General features: G+C 37.2%; 1 protein-coding gene across 1 annotated transcript; it reads right to left on the reverse strand.

Moving 5' to 3' along the window:
- Positions 1-19069, reverse strand: LOC588662 (E3 ubiquitin-protein ligase RNF126). The gene is made up of 9 exons (XM_011685362.2): positions 18835-19069; positions 12755-12837; positions 11477-11549; positions 10318-10580; positions 9854-9919; positions 8889-8964; positions 7743-7836; positions 6162-6277; positions 1-5330 (listed from the first exon to the last, which is right to left on the reverse strand). The coding sequence occupies exons 1-9, from the start codon at positions 18907-18909 to the stop codon at positions 5247-5249; spliced, it is 930 nt and encodes a 309-aa protein (XP_011683664.1). The 5' UTR covers positions 18910-19069; the 3' UTR covers positions 1-5246.
- Positions 19070-20943: the final 1874 nt, after the last annotated feature.

A 20943-nucleotide genomic window follows, 5' to 3' on the forward strand; every position in this document is an offset into this window, starting at 1 on the left:
TATCAAATATTAGAGAATACACTTTATTCAACACAATCAATGTTATTATAGCAATAATTAATTCATGAAGAGTGACAGGCTATTATGATAGATGCATGGAATCAACGCGACCGCAAAGACTTTCAAAATACCAACTCATGGAAAATGTCAATATCCTATTTTGTTTTTAATCCTATAGAAATCGTGTTTGGATGACATAATTCATCATTGTATACTGCTTGCATATTTCAATGAGCCATGGACAAGGCTATTGATGTTGCCTTAGATGGAATTATTGAAGGTCTTTGTGATCTATCTTCCCCTATTTCCATAGTACAATATGTTTGGTGCATATCATCATAGATTCAATTTCTTCAATCATGAAAAAAAAAATCAAAACAGCAACTAATATACATATTTCTTTATTGAGGGGTTTCACTCAATGTGACTTGAAGAATGCAAACCTCTCGATGTACTATTCTGACCAATTAAGTTGAAACCATAAAGAAGCCTTACTTGCCTTGTGACGATGCTATTTAAAGAGCTGAAGAAAACATACAACCAAACCCTTGGTCATTTCTAGAGAAAATCAAGGGAAAGAAACGATCCTTCATCATGTAAGTATTGGAAATCCATATATGTAATCAGAGTTCCATCATTATCTTCTGTTATGAGCTGAAGGAGCATCAATTTAATTTTTCAAGGATAAAATGATATATTATTGTAGATACATTTTACAGTTAACTATGCATAACTCAAAGTCACACAAGTCATATCTTCGAATCAATTTTGGGGGACCAAACTATGCAAGACATGTGTTATTTACATTTCGAAGTCAAATTTTGCATACATCAAACTATTTTTCTTGCGGTCCAAACAGATTCAACTTACGCAGAGTTAACTGCATTTATTTAACCTTTTGTTTGCCATGAATTGCAACTGGCATGATCGCAGGCTTGCCACGAGTGCCGATCAGCACAAAAAAAATAGACACCGGACTGCACTGAGAATTTCTATAGCTCTGCATTATAGACCATATTCGTAATGTAAATCAAATTTTAATGCATATATCCTTGTGGAGAGCCATGAATTGCAACTGGCATGATCTCGGGCTTGCCACGAGTGCCGATCAGCACAAAAATAGACACTGGACTGCACTGAGAATTTCTATAGCTCTGCATTACAGACCATATTCGTAATGTAAATCAAATTTTAATGCATATATCCTTGCGGAGAGCCTCGTTCAAAAGGACAAACCATGTCTGATTGAGATACAATAATGAATCACAGGTGAATGTAAGCTTGTTGCTAGGTAAATGTGCATTCTTTTGAATACTTTTGAAAATGGACCGTTTGCCACACAACAACCCTTTTTATCCACTGTATGTAGGATGTACACTGTAGTTGCTTTATAGAAATAAAGCAGAATCTGTTGGTAAAAATACCTCTGGAGAAATACAACACATCACATGGACACTATTTACATGTAAGGGGCAAACACAAATCAACTCCTTTCAATGAAAACAGATAAGTGTTCATTTGTAAAAACGTCTTACCACTTCAAAAATGGAGCTAGCGGTTTGTCGTTTTATGATTAACCAGAAGTGTGAATACAAGAAAGGTTGAAAGCAATGGAAGCTAAACCACACACCCCTTCCATCAAAAAAAAAACAAAAAACATCCTCATACTTCTAAAAATATGTATACCATCATGAGATGATGCTTTTATAGTTCTCAGAATAAGCTGTTTTCAGCTCTGTTAAAAGATTTACAGATTCTCAAAAAATTAAAAAACTGAGACAAACTGTTCAATGTCAGAACCCATATAATAATTAATATATTCAGCAGATGTTCACACATTCTAAACTTGATAAGAATAAAATAACTGCATTTTACTATTGTATTATGTAATTATATCACAGGATAATAAGAGGAAGAGTGAAGGAATCATGGTTGTCTGCCAAGATCACATTAGTCATCATAATATGTTGAGGCGTTCTGCTTGTATGATATAACGGCTCGTGAGCTTTCAATTAAAGCAAACATGAAATGGCTTCCACATTCACCATTAGGAAGCTTTAGTGGCACGAAAAGATGCGTCCGAAACGCAAAAAGGGATGATAGTCAGAGATGTCTGTTGATTTAAAGTTCCTTTTTGACATATCAGACTGAAACTTAGGCAGCATGAATCCTAATCAAGATAATACATGCATTTACCAGCTCCATTTCCTAACCATATGGCTATCTACCTCTGTGTGATAAAATTATGAATTTCAACAATTATGCATTTAGCGTTCCAGACGCACCTTTTCGTGCAACCAGTTTCGCCATGCTACATGTACCTTAAATATTTTATGAGTCTTCGGCTTACAAATGCAATTTTTTTTTTTGTAGACACGTGTCCGTAGCAATCACACATTGCAGGATACTTTTTAAGTTATTGCTATACAAATCAAACTTAGACATGGAGTAGCCTATGGACACGCAATAAAGTAAAATGTCATCTGTTAATAGTCACAATGGCGTTAACTCTTATTGGAAGGAAAAAAATACACCTGTCTGTGAAGACCCCATTTAATTTTCTCTGAAGCAGTTCTTATATACATGTTCTACTGCGCTATACATGGACAAAGGACAAAATTTCAATATGGGCAGCTTATAGGAAACATGGTATCGTACAAAATTACCAGCCTTTAAGTATACTGATTAGTTCAACTTTATTACCCCCAAACAGAGACCCAGTCCTGAAAGTGCCCGAATCAGAATGAGACACTGGCATCCGCAGACATTCCTGCTACGGAATCGCAACACTGTTTCTTGCCATTTTGTTTCTGGTGTATTTTGTATTTAGAAACCCGAGTAATCAACTATATATGTTTTTTTACATTTCACATTACTGCAGTTTCTAATAAAAAACAATTAGTCAATTTCATTCCCAGGAAGATTAATCCTAACTGTTTCAATTCACCCTTCTTACAAATATAAAAAGGAAAAGGTACAATGAGGATTGTGATAAAATAAAAATAAAGGCAAGCTATAAATAAAAAGACTACAAAGAGGTTTCACACATTTTTCTCTATATAAAGTAATGGTAGATCTTCATATAATTTTATACACACCCTTTGCCAAAGTTAGTTAATTTCACCCATCTGACAATGACACACATGTTTATCTATTTCGTTGCATCTGCATTTGTATAGAAAAAGATTTCACAAATGCGTCATGTTCCACCTATATTTAGCATGGCCTACATGACTTGATCAAAAGAAGTCTGATAAATAGAGTAAGATATCTATCTTTGGTGTCATACATACCATAAATCTCCTGACCTCTTATAGTCCAGCCTTTTTATATTTTGTATAAAAGTCATGGTAGTTCCCTTTCGAATAATCTACATTATTTTCAGAAATTTTGGTAATATAGCACATCGTATATCCTCAGCGAAATGAAGTGGTATGAAAAAGAGGCGTCCGGAACGCAAAAGGCATGATAGTCAGTGATGTTTGTTAATTAAAAGTTCTCTATTGACACATCCTGATGAAAGTTTGGGTAACATTAAGCATATCCGAGACAGTACACATAGTTCTACTTAATATTGTGATAGAATTATGATTTTCAACGATTATGCATTTTGCGTTCCGGACACGTCTTTTCATGCCACTACGTTTTGCTATAAAGCTACCTAATGAGGTAAATCATTCAATTAGTAAAGGTAGTCCATTGTATTTCATTGTCATTGGTTTGGTGTACTGCTGGTGTTTTTCATTTCAATACAGAACACCATCAAAATGCAAGAGACCGTTCCGGAGGCCTTGAAACTATCAAAAAGGTCAGGTTTTCTTTGCCAAACAAAGCAATATATATTGATAAATATGGTCCTATCACAATTGCATAACTAGAAGGACGTTAAAAACAATGTGTATCACTTAAATGAACGAAATATTGACAAATGCGAATACAAAGGAACAATTGGATAAATAAAACCCTGAAGGATCAGTATAGCATTTGTTTGGGGCCAAAGGGGCGTTCAATCCTTGTAAAATGATACAACTAAATACCCTTTTGGCTCCAAACAGTTTCTTCTTTAGAGATATTAAAATAGAGACTGCTCCTAAAACTTGCAGAAGATCATATTGGGCTACAGTACAATAAAAATTCTATATAGGCAACAGACCAATCACTCTAGTGTGGGCCCAATATCACCACTACTTACCCTTGTTCACATATAACATGGTCAACCCTCTCCATAAAAAAATTGCAGTGGCTAAATAAAGGCTTTTACATGTAAATGAATGACAGAAGGTAAAATAAAACGATTTGTGCAAACACTGGCCTCTAAGAAAACTTACTTCTTGGTGTGCAGTGGGATACAAAAAAAATGAAGCGCACTGTATGCAAATATTAATTTTTTCCTGCCTGTGCTGAGGTCTTTAATAAGTGTTGTGTGGCGAAAGGATCTATTCAGTCCAATGTGTTATTATGTGTGTGTCATATCATTCACACGGGGATCAGATATGGACTAAAAAGCGTGTGTTTAATTTGGTTTTTACAGACGTGTATCAATCAGATATGATTATTTACATCTGGGGAGCGACCTATAACGTCACCATCTGAGCGACATGACTCAGTTTCGAACCTGCATCCTCGGCTGAATCAGTTGGTAACTTCCATTGATGGCTGGATTACAGGCGCACGCCACGACGCCCCGTTGTCACTCTTGTAACATATACTGTAAAAGCAGGAAATTTTCACTGCAATTAATTTCCATAAATTATGCAATTCAGTCAGCATGCTTGAAATAAAAGAAACACATAAATATCTACAGTTTCAAATGCATGCAGCTCGAGCAGCAAAGAGTTGAAGAGACAATAGTTGCAGGAAAAAAATTACCACTTTCGCAGTACTGCTGGCAATCTCCTCATTTATTAAAATATTTGCTACAAATTATTCCAAGTCTTTAATACAAAGTCTGTATAATATATATCAGATAATGACTGGCTCCCGCTGAAATATCTCCCTCATGAGAATTAAAAGTCTCGGCTATGCCTCGAATCTTCACGAAAATAGACTCCATAGAGAATCCATCGGTCCGCTTCTATTGCACCTTCCTCCAGTCAATATCCGCATAGTTATTCTATGAAATCCTCCAGTAGGTATACAATCGTCACATGTCAATCACTCACCGGTCAAGTACTATATATATATTTTCAATGAGAAATATCCTATTAAAATTTCAAAATAAAACGATACATGCAGTTCTCCTTTTCTTATCTTGCGTTAGAATTCGACGCGGAATCACCCGGTGCCGACTCTTCGTTGATGGATTTTCTGCATACAGGACATGTGTTGTGCTGAAATACGAAAGAAATAAGAAAATGACAGCACGTAGTAAAACCAGATTCTTCTTAAAACTGGACTGCCATACGGTTATGTGAAGCCGAGACATCGAGCCGTGTTTTCATCGAGCTCCTGGTTTTTGGTGATACTTTTCAGAAAATGCCTTTATTTTGCCTGAATTTGCCTCTGGACATTATATTAATTGGATTTCATCAACATTGAGCTCCTAGAGAGGTAAAAATAATGTAGCAGCTTGATTTCGACTATTTCGGAATGCATCGAAAGATACATGTCTATATTGCTCTGCACAAATTCCTGTGAGTATTATAACCGAGTACTGTGTTAATGACACTGCCTCTCACCGCTTACAAAAAAACTACTAACATTTTTTCGTCAGCACATTCTGTGTTTGCCTTCTGTGTTATACCGGAAACATACATATATATATATATATATATATATATACATTGTATATATATATATAAATATTTTTTTGGCTTTAAAGGACAAGAGTTTTTGCATACTGCACACAAGGCTGTTCGTGAGGCAGTAAAAGATAAAATTAATGCTATCATTGATCGTCTAGACGAAGCGGATGGGTATGATGCCATTGAGGAGGGTCTATAAAACTGGTGATGTTTTCATAGAATTAAAGAAAGCTTTTGATACAGTGATCAATAAAAAATCCTGAGTGTATAGAAAGAGTTTTGAATAACGAACCCGAAGTAGGGTCATATTCAAAACAAAGTCGCAACATTACTCGCTCGTTCACATTTCTTTCTTTCTTTCTTCCTAAAAAAGATAACAAACAGAAATTGTTTCAGATGCTAAAACAACATACGTACCATTTCCAACCATGTTTCTACGCATTTTGGGTGAAAGAAGTGAGTGCACGGTAAACGCTTGGCCGCTTCGTCACCTTTAAACGCTTCCATACACACCGGACAATCTGCTGATTGTTCTGTTGAAATAAATCATTACAATCATTAATCTCAGGAAGGAATAAAAGATGTTATGTATAGTTACATTACTGAGACTATTTTCTTTTCCCCTTATATTTTTTACTTAAATAACAGCTCATATAACTAGGAGGCCTAAAAAAAAAAATGTTGTATTGCCCTTTGCGACCTACCCAAAAATCTTGAAATCTTTTTTTATTACCGTTTTTTAGGAAAAAAATGTATTAAAGGATTTCAAACTGAGAAATATCAGCCCAAAGAGGGAGTAAAAAGAAGAAAGAAAGGATTTCCAACCGACCGACCCATGTTTTGGCACCTAAACCGCGATACAACATCTTTTTTTTTAGGCCCAACTCTCTTGAGACCTACATATATGTTTCCGAGGTGACTTGCTTTATAATAAAGTGTGCATACGTTATGAAATGATAGGTTAATAACAAAGGTTAATAAAAAGACAGAATTTTGAGTCTATATTTTATCAGAGCAATAATGATAATTAGAATAACAATGATAATAGCAATGGCCATTATATAAAAAGACTTATAAAGCACTTTGGCTAGAAAAGAAAAAACATTTCAGTATAGGGAGACAGAAATGCTGGTAAAACTTATTTGTTTGCTCTTAGTACATCTGTGAGGTCTTACACCAAAGTGACACTATACATCTTTGAAAAAACAGCAGATAATTAAAATCTAATGACATAGCTGTAATCAAACAACATCTTAAAGATACATCATAGGTATTATTTATAAATGAGTGTTATTTATCTTTAAAGGGCCACTCTAACCCAAATAACATAGCCTTTCAAAACATGAATACACCTGTACTTATTAATATTCCAGACTCTGATTTTTCAGAAAAATCTCTAAATTGACCAAAAAAGGATAATAACCATCCATTTTTCACAGTTCTCACGCTTGCTGGGCTACGCCCCTCAAAAAAAGGGTAATACGGTCACATGGCTTGATGACGCATTTGACGTCATTGCGGGCATGTCAAATTTGATAATTTGATAATTTCATAATTAGGAGTGACAAAATTGCCAGAAACATACTGGGATTTTCAAGTGCATATTATTTTTTTGATAAATGTCTTTTTTTCAATTAATATCATAGTTTGCCTTTTTAAAGACATTTTAATGCCTAAATCACCCTCCTTTTCATCGGAGAGGCTCCTGCAGTGACGTCAAATGCGTCATCACCGAAACTGGGCTTTTTTTCTGAGCGTTCTGAGTCATTATTTTTAAAGCTTGATTCCAGATTTATTGATGATTTTTAAGAAAAATCATTGACATGTTCGGAATCTTCGTCAAAAATTATTCTAAATGTCTTTTTTTTATTTTTTAAAGCCCGTTTCGGTTAGAGTGGCCCTTTAATGTTTCTAACTGCATGATGCGAAGACAACGATTCTTATGACACTATTCTAATCAAACAACAATTTAATTTAATTCAAGCATTGTTTTGTTACCGATATGAATGTTGTTTATTGTTATCATTTCTAACCGCCTGATGTCAACTTCAGTAGCAGGGGGTGGACCGTGACCGTCAGCGTTATTCAATAACTGAGAAGAAAAACAGCAAAAATTTGAATATTAATGAACAGTATTCATAACTCGATTTTTCTAAAGTATATAGTCAATGGAAATGAATGTCCTCCACAGTATATGTCACTACACTTTGATACATTCAGGGAGGCATTTATAACACAGTTACTGATATTATATGTGTCAGAATGTAAGAAAACATTTCTAAGAATTAAAAAAATATTCTTTATAGGAAATGTATTAACGTCTCAGTTTAAAAAAAAAGCATACTTTAGGGTGACTTTTAACTCCAGTTCAATGAGATTTTAAATATATCAACAAAATATCAACATCTATTTTGCAAAGTTAAAGAGAATTTTTATGTATGATCCTGCTCTTGTATGCAAAATATTGAGTAGATGCAATCATGCAAGATGTCAAAATTTAGTATTGCTCTGTACATGGTAAGGGAAAAAGTTCATCACTTTCGCATGTTAAGGACCCACCAATCTCTTTGTAAAAGAGTACATGGAACATCTAGTGTAGTGGCCCACCTACACATCTTCTTTATTGATACCGGGAGGAGAGAGACCCGAGGTTACAGCAGACCTGCCAACCTCTGGAGTTCAAAAACTGTATTTTAATAGTCCCAAAAGTTGTATTTTTACTGACAAAAGTTGTATTTTTTTTGTTAAAGCACAGATCAATGCCTCTTACAGTTTTTTTTTTATTGATCATTGGTTGAATATGCATGATTTCGTCATGACTGGTGTGTTCAATTTTTTTTTTTAAAGCACATTTAATAGGAAAATCGTACTGTCATATTTACTTCTAAAACTCGTACAAAATATGATTACATCGTACTGGTTGGCAGGTCTGTCACAGTGATTCAGTTTGCTTTTCCTCTCAGAGGCACAAGTCACTTAATATTAAGACTACTAATTACAAAGTCTGGATGCATAATAAATTGATCTAAACACAGAATTTGACTCTCAAAATTTCTTTGCTATTCACAAGTATTTGAGGACCAGGTAGTATTGGAATGGGTAAATCCTGATACTATGACTGCAAAGGTGAGAAGAGGACATTACCTGTGTAATAATTTGATCTAGACCTCCTTCCCCCCATGCATAATCTCTTGGACTGCCATGCATGTTGAACATCTGACTGTAAACAAAAAATGTCAAAGAAACATTGCAAAATATACTTTTATACCACTTTGAATACATAACTAATATCACTTTTGTCCAATGACTTGATCACAGCTTGTATGCAAAGAAAATGTCCTAATTTAAGCATTGTAGTAATGTTATATCACTTCTACGAGTATTGACCAATGTTGGTAGGACCGTAGAGACTTGATCACAGCTCATATGAAAAGAAAATGTCCCAATTTGACCATTCTCTTGCTAAGGTCATTTTGGAGCCTCTCACGATACACACCTGGTTGATATACATGTATCTGTGTACATAGTTTGGTGGTGAAATGCTTCTATCAAAAATTTGATATTCTTTTTATCTCTTGATTACAAAAGGGCAAAACATATTACACTTTCAAAGGTACAACTGGTGTAGTTGGACTTTAAAATCGTGAATTAATTGTGCAATTAAAAAGAAAACTATAAATATCTTTGTGGTTTGAGAATTTTTTCAGGATTTTAAGCATGTTAGAGAGTTAGTATGGTAGAAGGATGTAATAAGTTACATTTCAAACAAAAATTATGCAGTTTTTTCATGAACCTTCAACAATGTTACGGAGTTACTTTAACTGGACTTTTGGATGGTTAAAGAAGATTTTTTAAATATCATCTCGATCAGGCAAGCCAAATTGATGGAGGTGCTTCATGAATGCCTTTTATTTGCCCTCTTGAAAAGAATACTTCCATCTGTGCATTATAGAATGTACCATCGGTGCATAAATGAATAACAAGTACAAGACTTTCATGAACATGCATACAGCATTCGTCTTGATCAGCTTTACAATTTTGTACAAATGGCCTTTATCTGCCCATGCACAGATAGTATCAGAGTTGGGAATAAACAGATGGGTACTCACACTGGGAAGTGTACACCCCCCGGTCCTGGGGGAGGGGGTGCCAGTCCTAAAAACTGCTGCAGGAAACTACATAGGAAAATAAAAAGGGAAAAAATATTAGATCACACGATCTACTAAACATCTTGTACTTATCAATAACTTGGCATGATAGTGCATATTAACTGAGCTCTGTGTTATAACATACATAAATGTCACACAAATTACCTTGACATATCTGAGAGCTATCTACAATTTCCACTTATTCTGAGCACCAAGATGAAGTATATTAGGGTCAGTTAGACCTATTAATAACAATAATTATATTATTACAATTTTTTATTTTCAGTTTTCTTTACGGATAACTGATTTTTCTTATAAAACTGAAAATATGGCCTATATATTCAATACTGAATGAACGCCATAAAACTATTACCAATAACAACAACAACATTGATAATGATATGGAGCTCGATAAAGACACTAACGCTATCATATCGGGCGGAGTAGCTCCCCGCGGTCCACCGTGAATCCTCAACGTTGTCCTGGTTCCAGGAGCATGCATAGCGAATGTTCTGTTGCTGTCCGTTGCCCCAGGATTCCTGTTCGACTGGGTGGATGAAGACTGAGCTCCTCCTCCCAATGACGACGAGGAGGAGGTTGGCGGCGATGATGACGAGGGACTGCCAACGACGTTGGGTCTTCTCGATGCGTTGTTCCCTGGTGCTTCATTCATCATGTCACTAAAAAGCTGTCAATATAGAAAATACATGTCGAGGGTCAGTGACACAAAGACGTAACTCCATTTTGGTCATTTTGAGAAAAAGTGGTTTATGTGTCACTGAGCACTTGGGCCTTCAAGGGATCCGGTAACTTTGTCTCAGATTCTGAAACAAAATTCTGGATTTATCTCATGCTGCAATGATAATTATAAACCTTTAGGTCAGTCAGGAACCCCAGGACTTTTAGAAGCCCATCGCCTGTCTGATTATCAAGATATTTATGATTGGAATTACAAATTTTGAAAACCGTTTGCCAAATGGTTTGCTTAACATTCTACCGAGAACAGTCAACATCAGATTTGCTCTAGACTTTAGCTCATCACTAAATGATTATCTTCATTTTAGTATCTTTCAAGAATTTACCGTTGACTTTTAATTTACTGTTGACTTTTATAATAACAGTGCTTGCTTTCTTATTAATTTGAGAATAAAAAATATATTCATAAGGAATAGATTTCCAAAATGAAGGAATCTAATTACCGGAGTGTTGGCTCAGTCAGTAGAGCGTCCGCCTCACAACCGGGAGGTCGTGGGTTCGAACCCCGGCCGCGTCATACCAAAAGACGTTAAAAGATGGGAGTTGTTGCTACCTTGTTTGGCGTTCAACATTAAGGGATAGAGCAACGTCGATCTGGCGCTGCTCAGTGGCTGCCGGGCTCACAATCAATTGGGCAAAAAGAATTTCCGTTTCGGTTTCATAAAATTTGGAGTGGACTATTAGGCTATTATTATTATTATTATTATCAGGAAGAACAAGAGAAGTCATTTTTCAGTCCAAACTCATTGTTCAATAACCATATTCATGGGCGGGATTGCCAATCATCGCCGATGGCATGCGAGGGGTTAATTTACATGTAAGTCTTACCGTTGAGAAGACAAAAGTTTGGAAAGGATCGTTTTCTGCTTCAAAGGAGACCCCTCTGTCATCAGCGGGATGGCTAAATGAGGAAAGCACAGAAAAAGTCATGGAGTACATAAAACATGCCTACCAGTAATATTATTAATCAGCCTTATATTCCTGCACATGTTCAATTAAATTTATCGTTGGACATTTAATAGCATTAATTTGCTAACTATTTATCCACATCTTTGATACATTTTTAAAAATCTTTAATAATATTGCTGTGTGATGTCATCATTGTTATTTTGTTATATTGCTTTAGTATTTTGATGTGTTTGTATTATAATGTAAATATCTGGCCTTACTTTGTAAAACAAACAATATGAGACTTGCGCTGCACGTCATGTTTTTTTTTTACTAAACCAATTCAATAATACGTAAATGGGGCGTTGTAAATGGTGAATTCAGTTTATTTTTCCATGCAGAAGGAGGTAGTTGTTCAAGTATGATTGTCCTGTGTACTGTTGCATGTAAAGTGGCAACAATCGTACAAGTGCAGCGAGATGGTTAACATATCATTTATTTCTCACTCACTTAGGTCCCATGCTAAATACAGATATCTTGATCAAGTTACAAATAACCGAACTTTCATGTACCATACTGTGGTAATGACTGCCAAAGCTACAACAAAGGGACATACATGTACATGTTAATATATGGTCAAAACTACATTTCGTGGGCAGTCTTCAAAACTTGACTAAATATGTGTATATCTGTATTATATGCTTACTTCATTATTGCTATTTTTACAACAGCTCTCATAGGAATGAAGAGACTAGGTAAAACATGTTTGTTTCATATGATGATTCTTCAACATCAGTCACATGTACTGTTTCTAAATTCTATATATGCATCTTGTTACTTCTCGTATTTAGGTAACATCGTCTGTTTAGAGCCCCAATAGCATTGATCCATATTACTTTAACATGGATTTAACGACCTTGTGACCCCAACCAGACGACATGTTTAACTTGTCTGTCAAAAGTGTATACGGTAACGGTACTGTGTATCACATATTCCATCATATTCATAAATAATGTGATGTATTAGCCCTGCTCTGTCAATCAATAATAAAATATGACCTGAGCTTTTAATTTTTTCTACTTTTCTATCTTTCATATCTATACAATACTTTTAATACTTCCTTTGTTAATAATCATGATTGTTAATAAAGTGATATTGAAACATTTAACATGCAGCACATTATTAGATAACTTCAGTGGAGTAATACAATTTACGAACCTTGATCCGTCAGAATGGTCAGTGCTGCTGTCGTTCTCTAACTCTTCTATAAATCCTCCATCGCACTGAGGGCATACAAAATCCTGCATTAAAGCAAAAAGAAATTGAATCAATAACGGACCTCCATTCTATGATACAAACAAGATATATAGAGGGCGATTCCGTGTTTGAACTTTAAAAATTCACAAAATTTAGATTTGCTTTTTTTTGGCAACCAATTAAATGATATTTTAGATTAATGCCTAAACCAACAAAATCAAGTGATTTTATGTACTATCATCTATGGTGACTTCAAAGGCTCTTTGTTTACAATTAGTTCAAATTTGATGTCATCCAAATTTCCAGATACTATGAATCAATGGTCTGGGTCACTATCTAGGGCGCTACCCAGTTTGAAAAAAACTTCAGGACAGATATTAGCCAAGCCATTTCAGCCATAAAGCTTTTCCCAGGCTTCCGTTTAGGGGTCTCAAATTCTGAAGCCCAGGATTCTCTTATTTTCCCATACACATGTACACATGTATACATGTACATGTTTACCGGTATAGTAAAACGATATGAAGGTTGTGAGATTTACTTCATTTCTTTTATTAATGACATGAATAAACTTTGTCCCGTACAACATTTCATGTAGTACGGGACATGACATGTATACACTTACATGTACTGCTTCAGCCCAGTTATAAACATAAACTTTCATCAGGATTTTTGATTGTAAGTCTGTAACCAGGAAATTCATAGCTAGACTATGTACATGTTCCTGCTCATATACCTTGTTTATATTGTTAGGGCTAGGGCCTATTAAACATGTGCAGTATATACATGTACATGTAATATGTACACCTCATCATATTAACCTACAGCACATGTACATGTAGCAACAAAATACAAAATATTATACTTTGTAAGATTTGCAAGGTGAGTTCAAAATGTAGTTTCAATATAGTTTACACAAAAAATACATGCACCGTTTCACACATATGCAGCGTTCCACTGCCACACAACTAACACCAGTAGACCGTAACCAGGAAATTCATAGAACGGCAATGTACCTGCTCATAGTACATGTACGTGTACAGTGTACATTGTTTATATTTTCAGGGCTAGGCCTAAACATTGTATGTCCACATCATTATAACCTACATGTACATGAAGCAACAAAATACAAAATAGTACACAGTTGCAAGATTTGCAAGGTGAATTAAAAAAATAGTTTCAATATTGCATACCGGTACCTGAATAATACATACATCGTTCCACTTCCACACAACTTTATACACAAGTAGACCGTAATGTACACATACTTGGGTATTTCCCAGTATCCCAAGCACAATGCCTTTCCAAAGTTGCAAACAATTTACATGTACGTACATGTATGCAAACGTTTTAGTTATTTACATTTTATACATAGTGTATATATGTACTACATACATGTACATGTAGCCTACTCACAATGTACTTACATTCACAAGATTGCACAAAGTATTGAGCAGAAGCTGGAAAAGTTCATAAAGCACTATTAAACCGTTCTTGTCAATGAGGAAATGCAATGAAAAACTTGCACTACACACACCCTCTTTTCAATCAACAGAAAACTGCATTGAACATAACGTCAAAGGGAATTCCCCCCAAAAGTTGAGCAAACTATCACGTGACCAATTTCCTTTGAAATCTATTTATAGAGGGGGAAATACAGGTACATGTATGTGTAGCAAACTAGCAATGAAAGCATATGTACATGTAAAGTCATTTCATTTTTAGAAAATTAACTACATGTACCTTTGTAAAATATTGTGCTGGATTTACTATGAGAATGTTTTTACACCTTCATAGTGGATACTTTGTTCATCCCTCATTTCATTTTACATTTTACACTTACAGCATTTGCAATTGCAGCTTACATGTATATACATTACATATAATATACCATGTTTGGTTATAGGCGACTTTTGATATTCATGTTATGAATTTTAAGAAAGAGGAACATCAATGTTGATTTTGAAGTACAGGTAAATGTAAACGAATCCTAAAATCATCCATCATAACTAAAATGCATGCCTACATTATAATCCAAGATGGCGGGCCGCATGTTTTGCCTCTTCTCTTAGACCAATATTATATTAATTTCAAAGTCATGAAAAGGCACTAAATATCAACAAACATGGTCTACAACAACTCCAAATGACAAAATAATCCCAGCCATGAATTTTTTTTTGAGCATTTGATAGCCAAAAACTTGAAAATTTTCGTCATTAAAAAAAAAAAAAAAAAAAAAAAAAAAAAAAATCAGCTGATTTTTTTTTGGTCGATCTTCCGATCCGATACCGATCAAAGGTGCAAGGGTGTTGCTCCGATCTTCCAATCCGATCAGAGCCCAAACTAACAGGGTTAATTGAATGTCAACTGTCTGAGGGCTAAGAAACTGTCATTCCAAGTCTTAGTCATAATCATCATCGTAGGTACAGAATCCTGGCTATCAAAGGACATACTAAACAATGAAATCTTTCCTACGGATTTGTATGACAATGACATCCATCGCAGAGATAGGCTGAGTGATGCCCAACGAGGGGTGTTTATTGCAACTAAGAAAAACTTAGATGCTGCTTATAAGTATCAGCTAGCATGGTGATGTAGATATACAGTAGGCTTGCAGTTGAACCATGTGAGAGAGAGGGGATGATGAGGGAGTCCTGAAAAGGACTCTCGGTAGTCTTTCTCAAGAAAACCGCAAGCCTACTGTATAAAGAAAGACTTGATTGCTAGCAGGGTAGAAGAGTTAGAGACAAATTGCGAGATCATGTGGTGCAAGATTGAGATGACAGAAACCAAAACACTGTATGTCGCATCCAGGCTGGTCGCATCTTCCTACAAGCCACATGAAGGAGACGAATCCAGCTTACTTGAGCTCCAAAAATCACTTTCAAGATTGAACATAAAACACCTCATTGTCATTAGGGGAGACTTCAACCTCCCAGGATGGGACTGGATTAACCAAGGGGTGAAAGAATGTGGCCACCCTGCCTTGCATCACAAGTTTGGAGAGTCGTTGGATGACAATGGTCTAGTCCAACTAGTAGAGGAACCTACAAGACAACAGAATGTTCTTGACTTGTACCTCACCAACAATCCTACTCTCGCATACAGTGTGTCCATGGTTCCTGGCATTTCAGATCATGACTGTCCTCTTCTAATCCTGGACATGAAACCATCTAGTAGACGACAGATACCAAGAAAAGTTCCTGTCTACAGCAAAGCAGACTGGGACGCATTCCAGGTCAGCATGTCAAGAGTTGCGGATGAGATAGCATCAAAGTATGATGAGGCCTCCACTAGTGAACTGTGGGACATATTTCAGACCGGATTCAAGTATGGTATTGAGCCACACATTCCCCAGACATTATTAAAGCCCAAAACCAACTTACCATGGGCAAGAATCACGAAGCTCATCAAGAAAAGAAGCAGGGTTATTAAGAGATGTAAAAAAAACCTTGAAGACCACAGGAATTATCAACAATGAAGAGCACAACAGGGAGTCTTACAGCACTGGAGAGATACATGTACCAGAAGATTGGAGAAATGTGAACATAGTTCCAGACTATAAGAAGGGAGACAAAGCAGAACCAAGTAATACAAGTACAGACCCATCTCACTAACTTGTTTATCATGTAAACTGATGGAGCATATCTTAGCGAGCAATATCATGACACATGGAAACCTCCAAGATATCCTGTACCTACTGCGGCATGGTTTCAGGCAACACAGGTCATGTGAGCTACAGCTGTTAGGGCTGGTGAGCGACCTGATGAATAACCTGCAAGATGGCAAACAGACGGACATCCTAGTGCTGGACTTTAGCAAGGCATTTGATAAGGTTGGCCACCAGCGTCTCATCAAGAAACTAGACTACTATGGAGTGAGAGGACACAACAACCATTGGATCGCCAGCTTTCTGCAGAACAGAAAACAGCAGGTGCTCCTTGATGGATGTAAATAATCTCAAGTCAACGTGGAATCCGGGGTGCCTCAGGGCTCTGTCCTCTGCCCATGCCTCTTCCTGTACTTCATAAATGAATTGCCTGACCAACTCAAGTCAAGAGTTTGTCTGTTTACTGACGATGACATCATCCACCTCACTGTACAGTCAGATGCAGATGCTGACCAACTACAAGATCTCAACAAACTCAATGACTGGACCAAGAAGCGGATGATGGAACTGAACACCAACAAGTGTGAGGTCATCTCAGTCACCAGGAAGCGAAACAGGATTGTACACAGTACGAACTTAACAACTCCATCCTTACTCATGTAGAAGCCACAATATAGCTTGGTGTCACTATAACATCAGACTTGAGATGGAACAAACTCATCGACAGTGTCTGCCAAAAGGCTAACCACACCCTGGCCTTTTTATGAAGAAATCTGCAGGTGAGCTCTTCCAAGTTTAAAGCAACAGCATACAGAGCACTAGTCAGATCCCTGGTGGAATATGCCTCTTCCGTATGGGATCCATCACTGGCCAAATACACCATCAAGCTAGAAATGATCCAGCAAAGGGCAGCCCAATACACATTGAATCGATACCGCAACACATCCAGCGTATCTTCAATGTTGCAGGAGCTTGGATGGACATCACTCCAACAGCGATGAGAACACCTTCGCCTCGTGATGTTCTACAAGATTCACAACCAGCTAGTTCCGTTCAACTCAGAGGCACACATCACCAAATCCATCAGACCAACAAGAAATGTTCACACACAAGGATATCTTTGACCTCAATCCAGGACTCAGCAACACTAGAACTCCTTCTTCCCCAGAACTGTGAGGACATGGAACACCCTCCCAGCCAATGTCGTGACAGCCCCATCTGTCGAAGCCTTTCGTCTCCAATTGACAAGAGGCTGCAGCAGCTAGATCCAATGCTGCTTTTACTTGCACCTTGTCAATTATTGGCACCTCAGCACATGCACCCTATCCTTGTGACACACACTACACCAAAGTTCTGTAAGAATCTTCAAGATTGAAGGAAGCAGACTACACCAAAGAAGAAGAAGAACAAGGAGACAGTAAAGTAAAAACAATGTTGTTGATTGTCATGCCTGTGCTGATTATGAGTCAATTCTGGTGAGTTTTGTACAGTGATGTTTGAGAATTTAGAGAATAAAAACAGGATGTCTTACTCTTATCTTAACACTTTTTTCTATGAGCAGTACGGGCGTTAGTCTGAGAATGAGGATCGTCCACATAAACGAGCATCGCCTTCCTAAACACGGACGGAGGCGTCCTAAAAAATTAAGCATTGTCTGCATTTTCGCAGACGTTTCATATTTCTGATCCGGGCGTTGGCGATGCAAAAAACAGATTCCGCGATGATTTTCTTAATGCATTTTACATCGACTTTCACTTTATGAGCGATAAATCCTTGCGAAGACGAACAACCCATAAAAGTAGACAGTGAACAGGGTTATTTTCTTACGCGAATCCGTTTTTCACATCACCAGCGCACGGTTTACGTTCGGGAACCTGAAACCCGCAGAGCACTGATGAAAAAAAAACTTCTGAGAAAATGCGGACAATCCTTATTTTTGAGGGCGCTATTTGTCCACGTTTACGCAGATGATCCTCATTCTCGGACCAGCGCCCCAGCTGATGAAGTAAAACTAGTTATATAATTTATAAGTTATAGTAGAGGGTCTACTCAGCTATGAAAGAAAATGATGTGTAGATATAGAATCTACTGTTTGACAAAATAAAGATAACTTGCTGTGCAGAATTGAATTGTGGTTTTCCATTTCAATCAAGATTAGGTCTAACGCCCCTAATCTGCTAGCTAATCAAAGGCCCTATCATCTTCAATCATCTACGTCATCTGATGATCTACGTCCCTCTCACTGAAATTGTTCTCAGTCATGTCAGTCCCACTCTCACTCTTTCTCTCTTATTTCAACAGCTTAGAAATGAACGTGTTTAAAACTTTAATCTCAACATAGACTAGAATCTACCGCAGATCATCACATGAGAGGTCTCTCAATTTCAAACAAGACTAAATTGATGATTGAATATAACTGTGTAAACATACGTACCGGTAAAACAGGACGAATTTCTGCACTGCATTTGTGGCAGAAAAAGCGAGGGCGGTCTACAGAAGCTTCTGCCATATTATAAATATTATATTGAATTAATATCTCTTAAAAATTTCAAACGGGATCGAAGGGAAGGTCGCTTCTCTTGACTTAAAATTCTGTCCCAATACTATTCACTCACGAACATGTTCAGTTGATATCACGGTGCCGATATCACTAGCACTACATGTACATGTACTATGTAGCTACATGCATAATAACACTGCATAGCTAAGGTCAGACATTTCGGCCTGGAAGCGTTTCAGCCCAATCACGCCAAAAAGTCGAGTTGAGTAGCCCAGCCTTTGACGACTGACTCTATCACTCATATTCAGTATAGCAGAGTAGATCTTAGGCCGAGATGTTGGTATCCACGTATGTCACGCACACTGTACATCATATGGGGGTCGAATAAAATTGGGTTAGTGTTGTATAATTATAACATAGAATCTAGAATCTAGAGCAATGTCATATTTTGCTGGTCTAAACAAATCTGAACAATACAATCAAATTATGTCACCCATAAAAAGGAATGTTATAACTCAAAGGGGTAGGTTAATTAAGCCAGGAGCGAATTCACGCAGGGGGGGGGGGGGGGGGGGGGGGGGGGGGGGGGGGGCGGGCCCCGCCCACCCCCCTGCCGCAAAAACAAAACAAAATTATAACGAATCGGGCTAACAAATATAAAAAAATTAGTGCTCTTACTCCCCCCCCCCCCCTCTTATTCACCGTCTGGCTGAGTCGCCGCTAAATATTTCTGTAAAAATTGGAGAGAAAAAAAAGTATTAAAAAAGTGCTCCCCCCCCCCCTCCTCCCCGCTTACTTGTAGTACATTATATTCCATTATGTTTTTTGTTTGTCCTTTGGAAAGCAAAGAGTGATTTAGGTTTATCTTTTTAGAGACAATTATGTCTGTTTTTGTTAGTCTGCATAAATCATAACAATCCAATTAAATAAGATCTGGCTATTTGTGTCAGTCGATCAGTGGACTTCAACAATGATCACGGTCTGTAAACAAATAAGATAAAAGAAGATATACCCTAAATTCAGATCAAAATCCTTTATACCAATCACATCTCACTTACTTACATGTACAAAATGAAACTGATAATTGTGTAGATAATTGGGACAGTTATGTAATTTGTGTTGTTGTTGTATTTATACTGCTCATGACATGTGGCAGTGGCGGATTCAAGGGGGGGGGGGGACATAGGGGGCACGTACCCCCGGTAAAAAAAGGGGGGAAGGGGGAAGGGGTGAAAAGAGAAAGGGAGAAAAGGAGAAAAAGGAGGGGAAAAGAAAAGGAGGGGAAAAAGAAAGAAAAGGGAAGAGAGAAAAGGAATAAAAGAGAGAGAAGAGAAAAGGAGAGAGGAGAGAAGAGGGGGAAAAGGAAGAAAGGGGAAAAGACGGAGGAGAGAAAAGGAAAATAATGAAAAGGGAAAAGAAAGAAAAGGGGATGATATTATAAGAAGTTGATTTTTAACCGGGAAAGGGGCGGGGAGGGGGGGGGGGGTGAACGCAATTTTACAGTGGGCATTATATGGGGTCCCTCTTGCCAGGCACGTAGCCCCTCCCTCCCCCCCCCCCCAAAAAAAGCACAGGAAGAACCCAAAAAGAGATGGAAATGGGGGGGGGGGTGGAGATTTTTTGTAAGTCAAAGAAGAAAGGAAAAAATGAAAGAGAATTAAACAATGCCGTATAGAAGAAAGGTGCGAGAGATTGAGGAATTGCATTTCTTTAAAAAGAATAATGGGATAACAGCCAGGGGTGACTCCCCCCCCCCCCCACCTGTCAGGAGATTGTCGGTAAAAATGAGAAAAGGGGAAGAGAGAAAAGAAAGGAAAAGAAAGAAAAGTATTTCAAAAAAAAAGAGAAAAAGGAAACAAAAGAAACGGGGGATGAAAGAGAAGAGAGGAAGAGGGGGTAAGAGCCTGAAAAAAGAGGGGTGGGGGAAAGAGAGAGAGAGAGGGGAGCTGGGTGGATACATCACGTCGAGGGGGCAGGAAAGATACTCATAGATAATTATGTTGCTGTGTAGGGTCCGCTGTGCCCGCCCCCCCCTGAAACTGA

This window comes from Strongylocentrotus purpuratus, unplaced genomic scaffold (genome assembly GCF_000002235.5).
Source record: "Strongylocentrotus purpuratus isolate Spur 01 unplaced genomic scaffold, Spur_5.0 spur5_scaffold_9, whole genome shotgun sequence".
Lineage (NCBI taxonomy): Eukaryota > Metazoa > Echinodermata > Echinoidea > Camarodonta > Strongylocentrotidae > Strongylocentrotus > Strongylocentrotus purpuratus.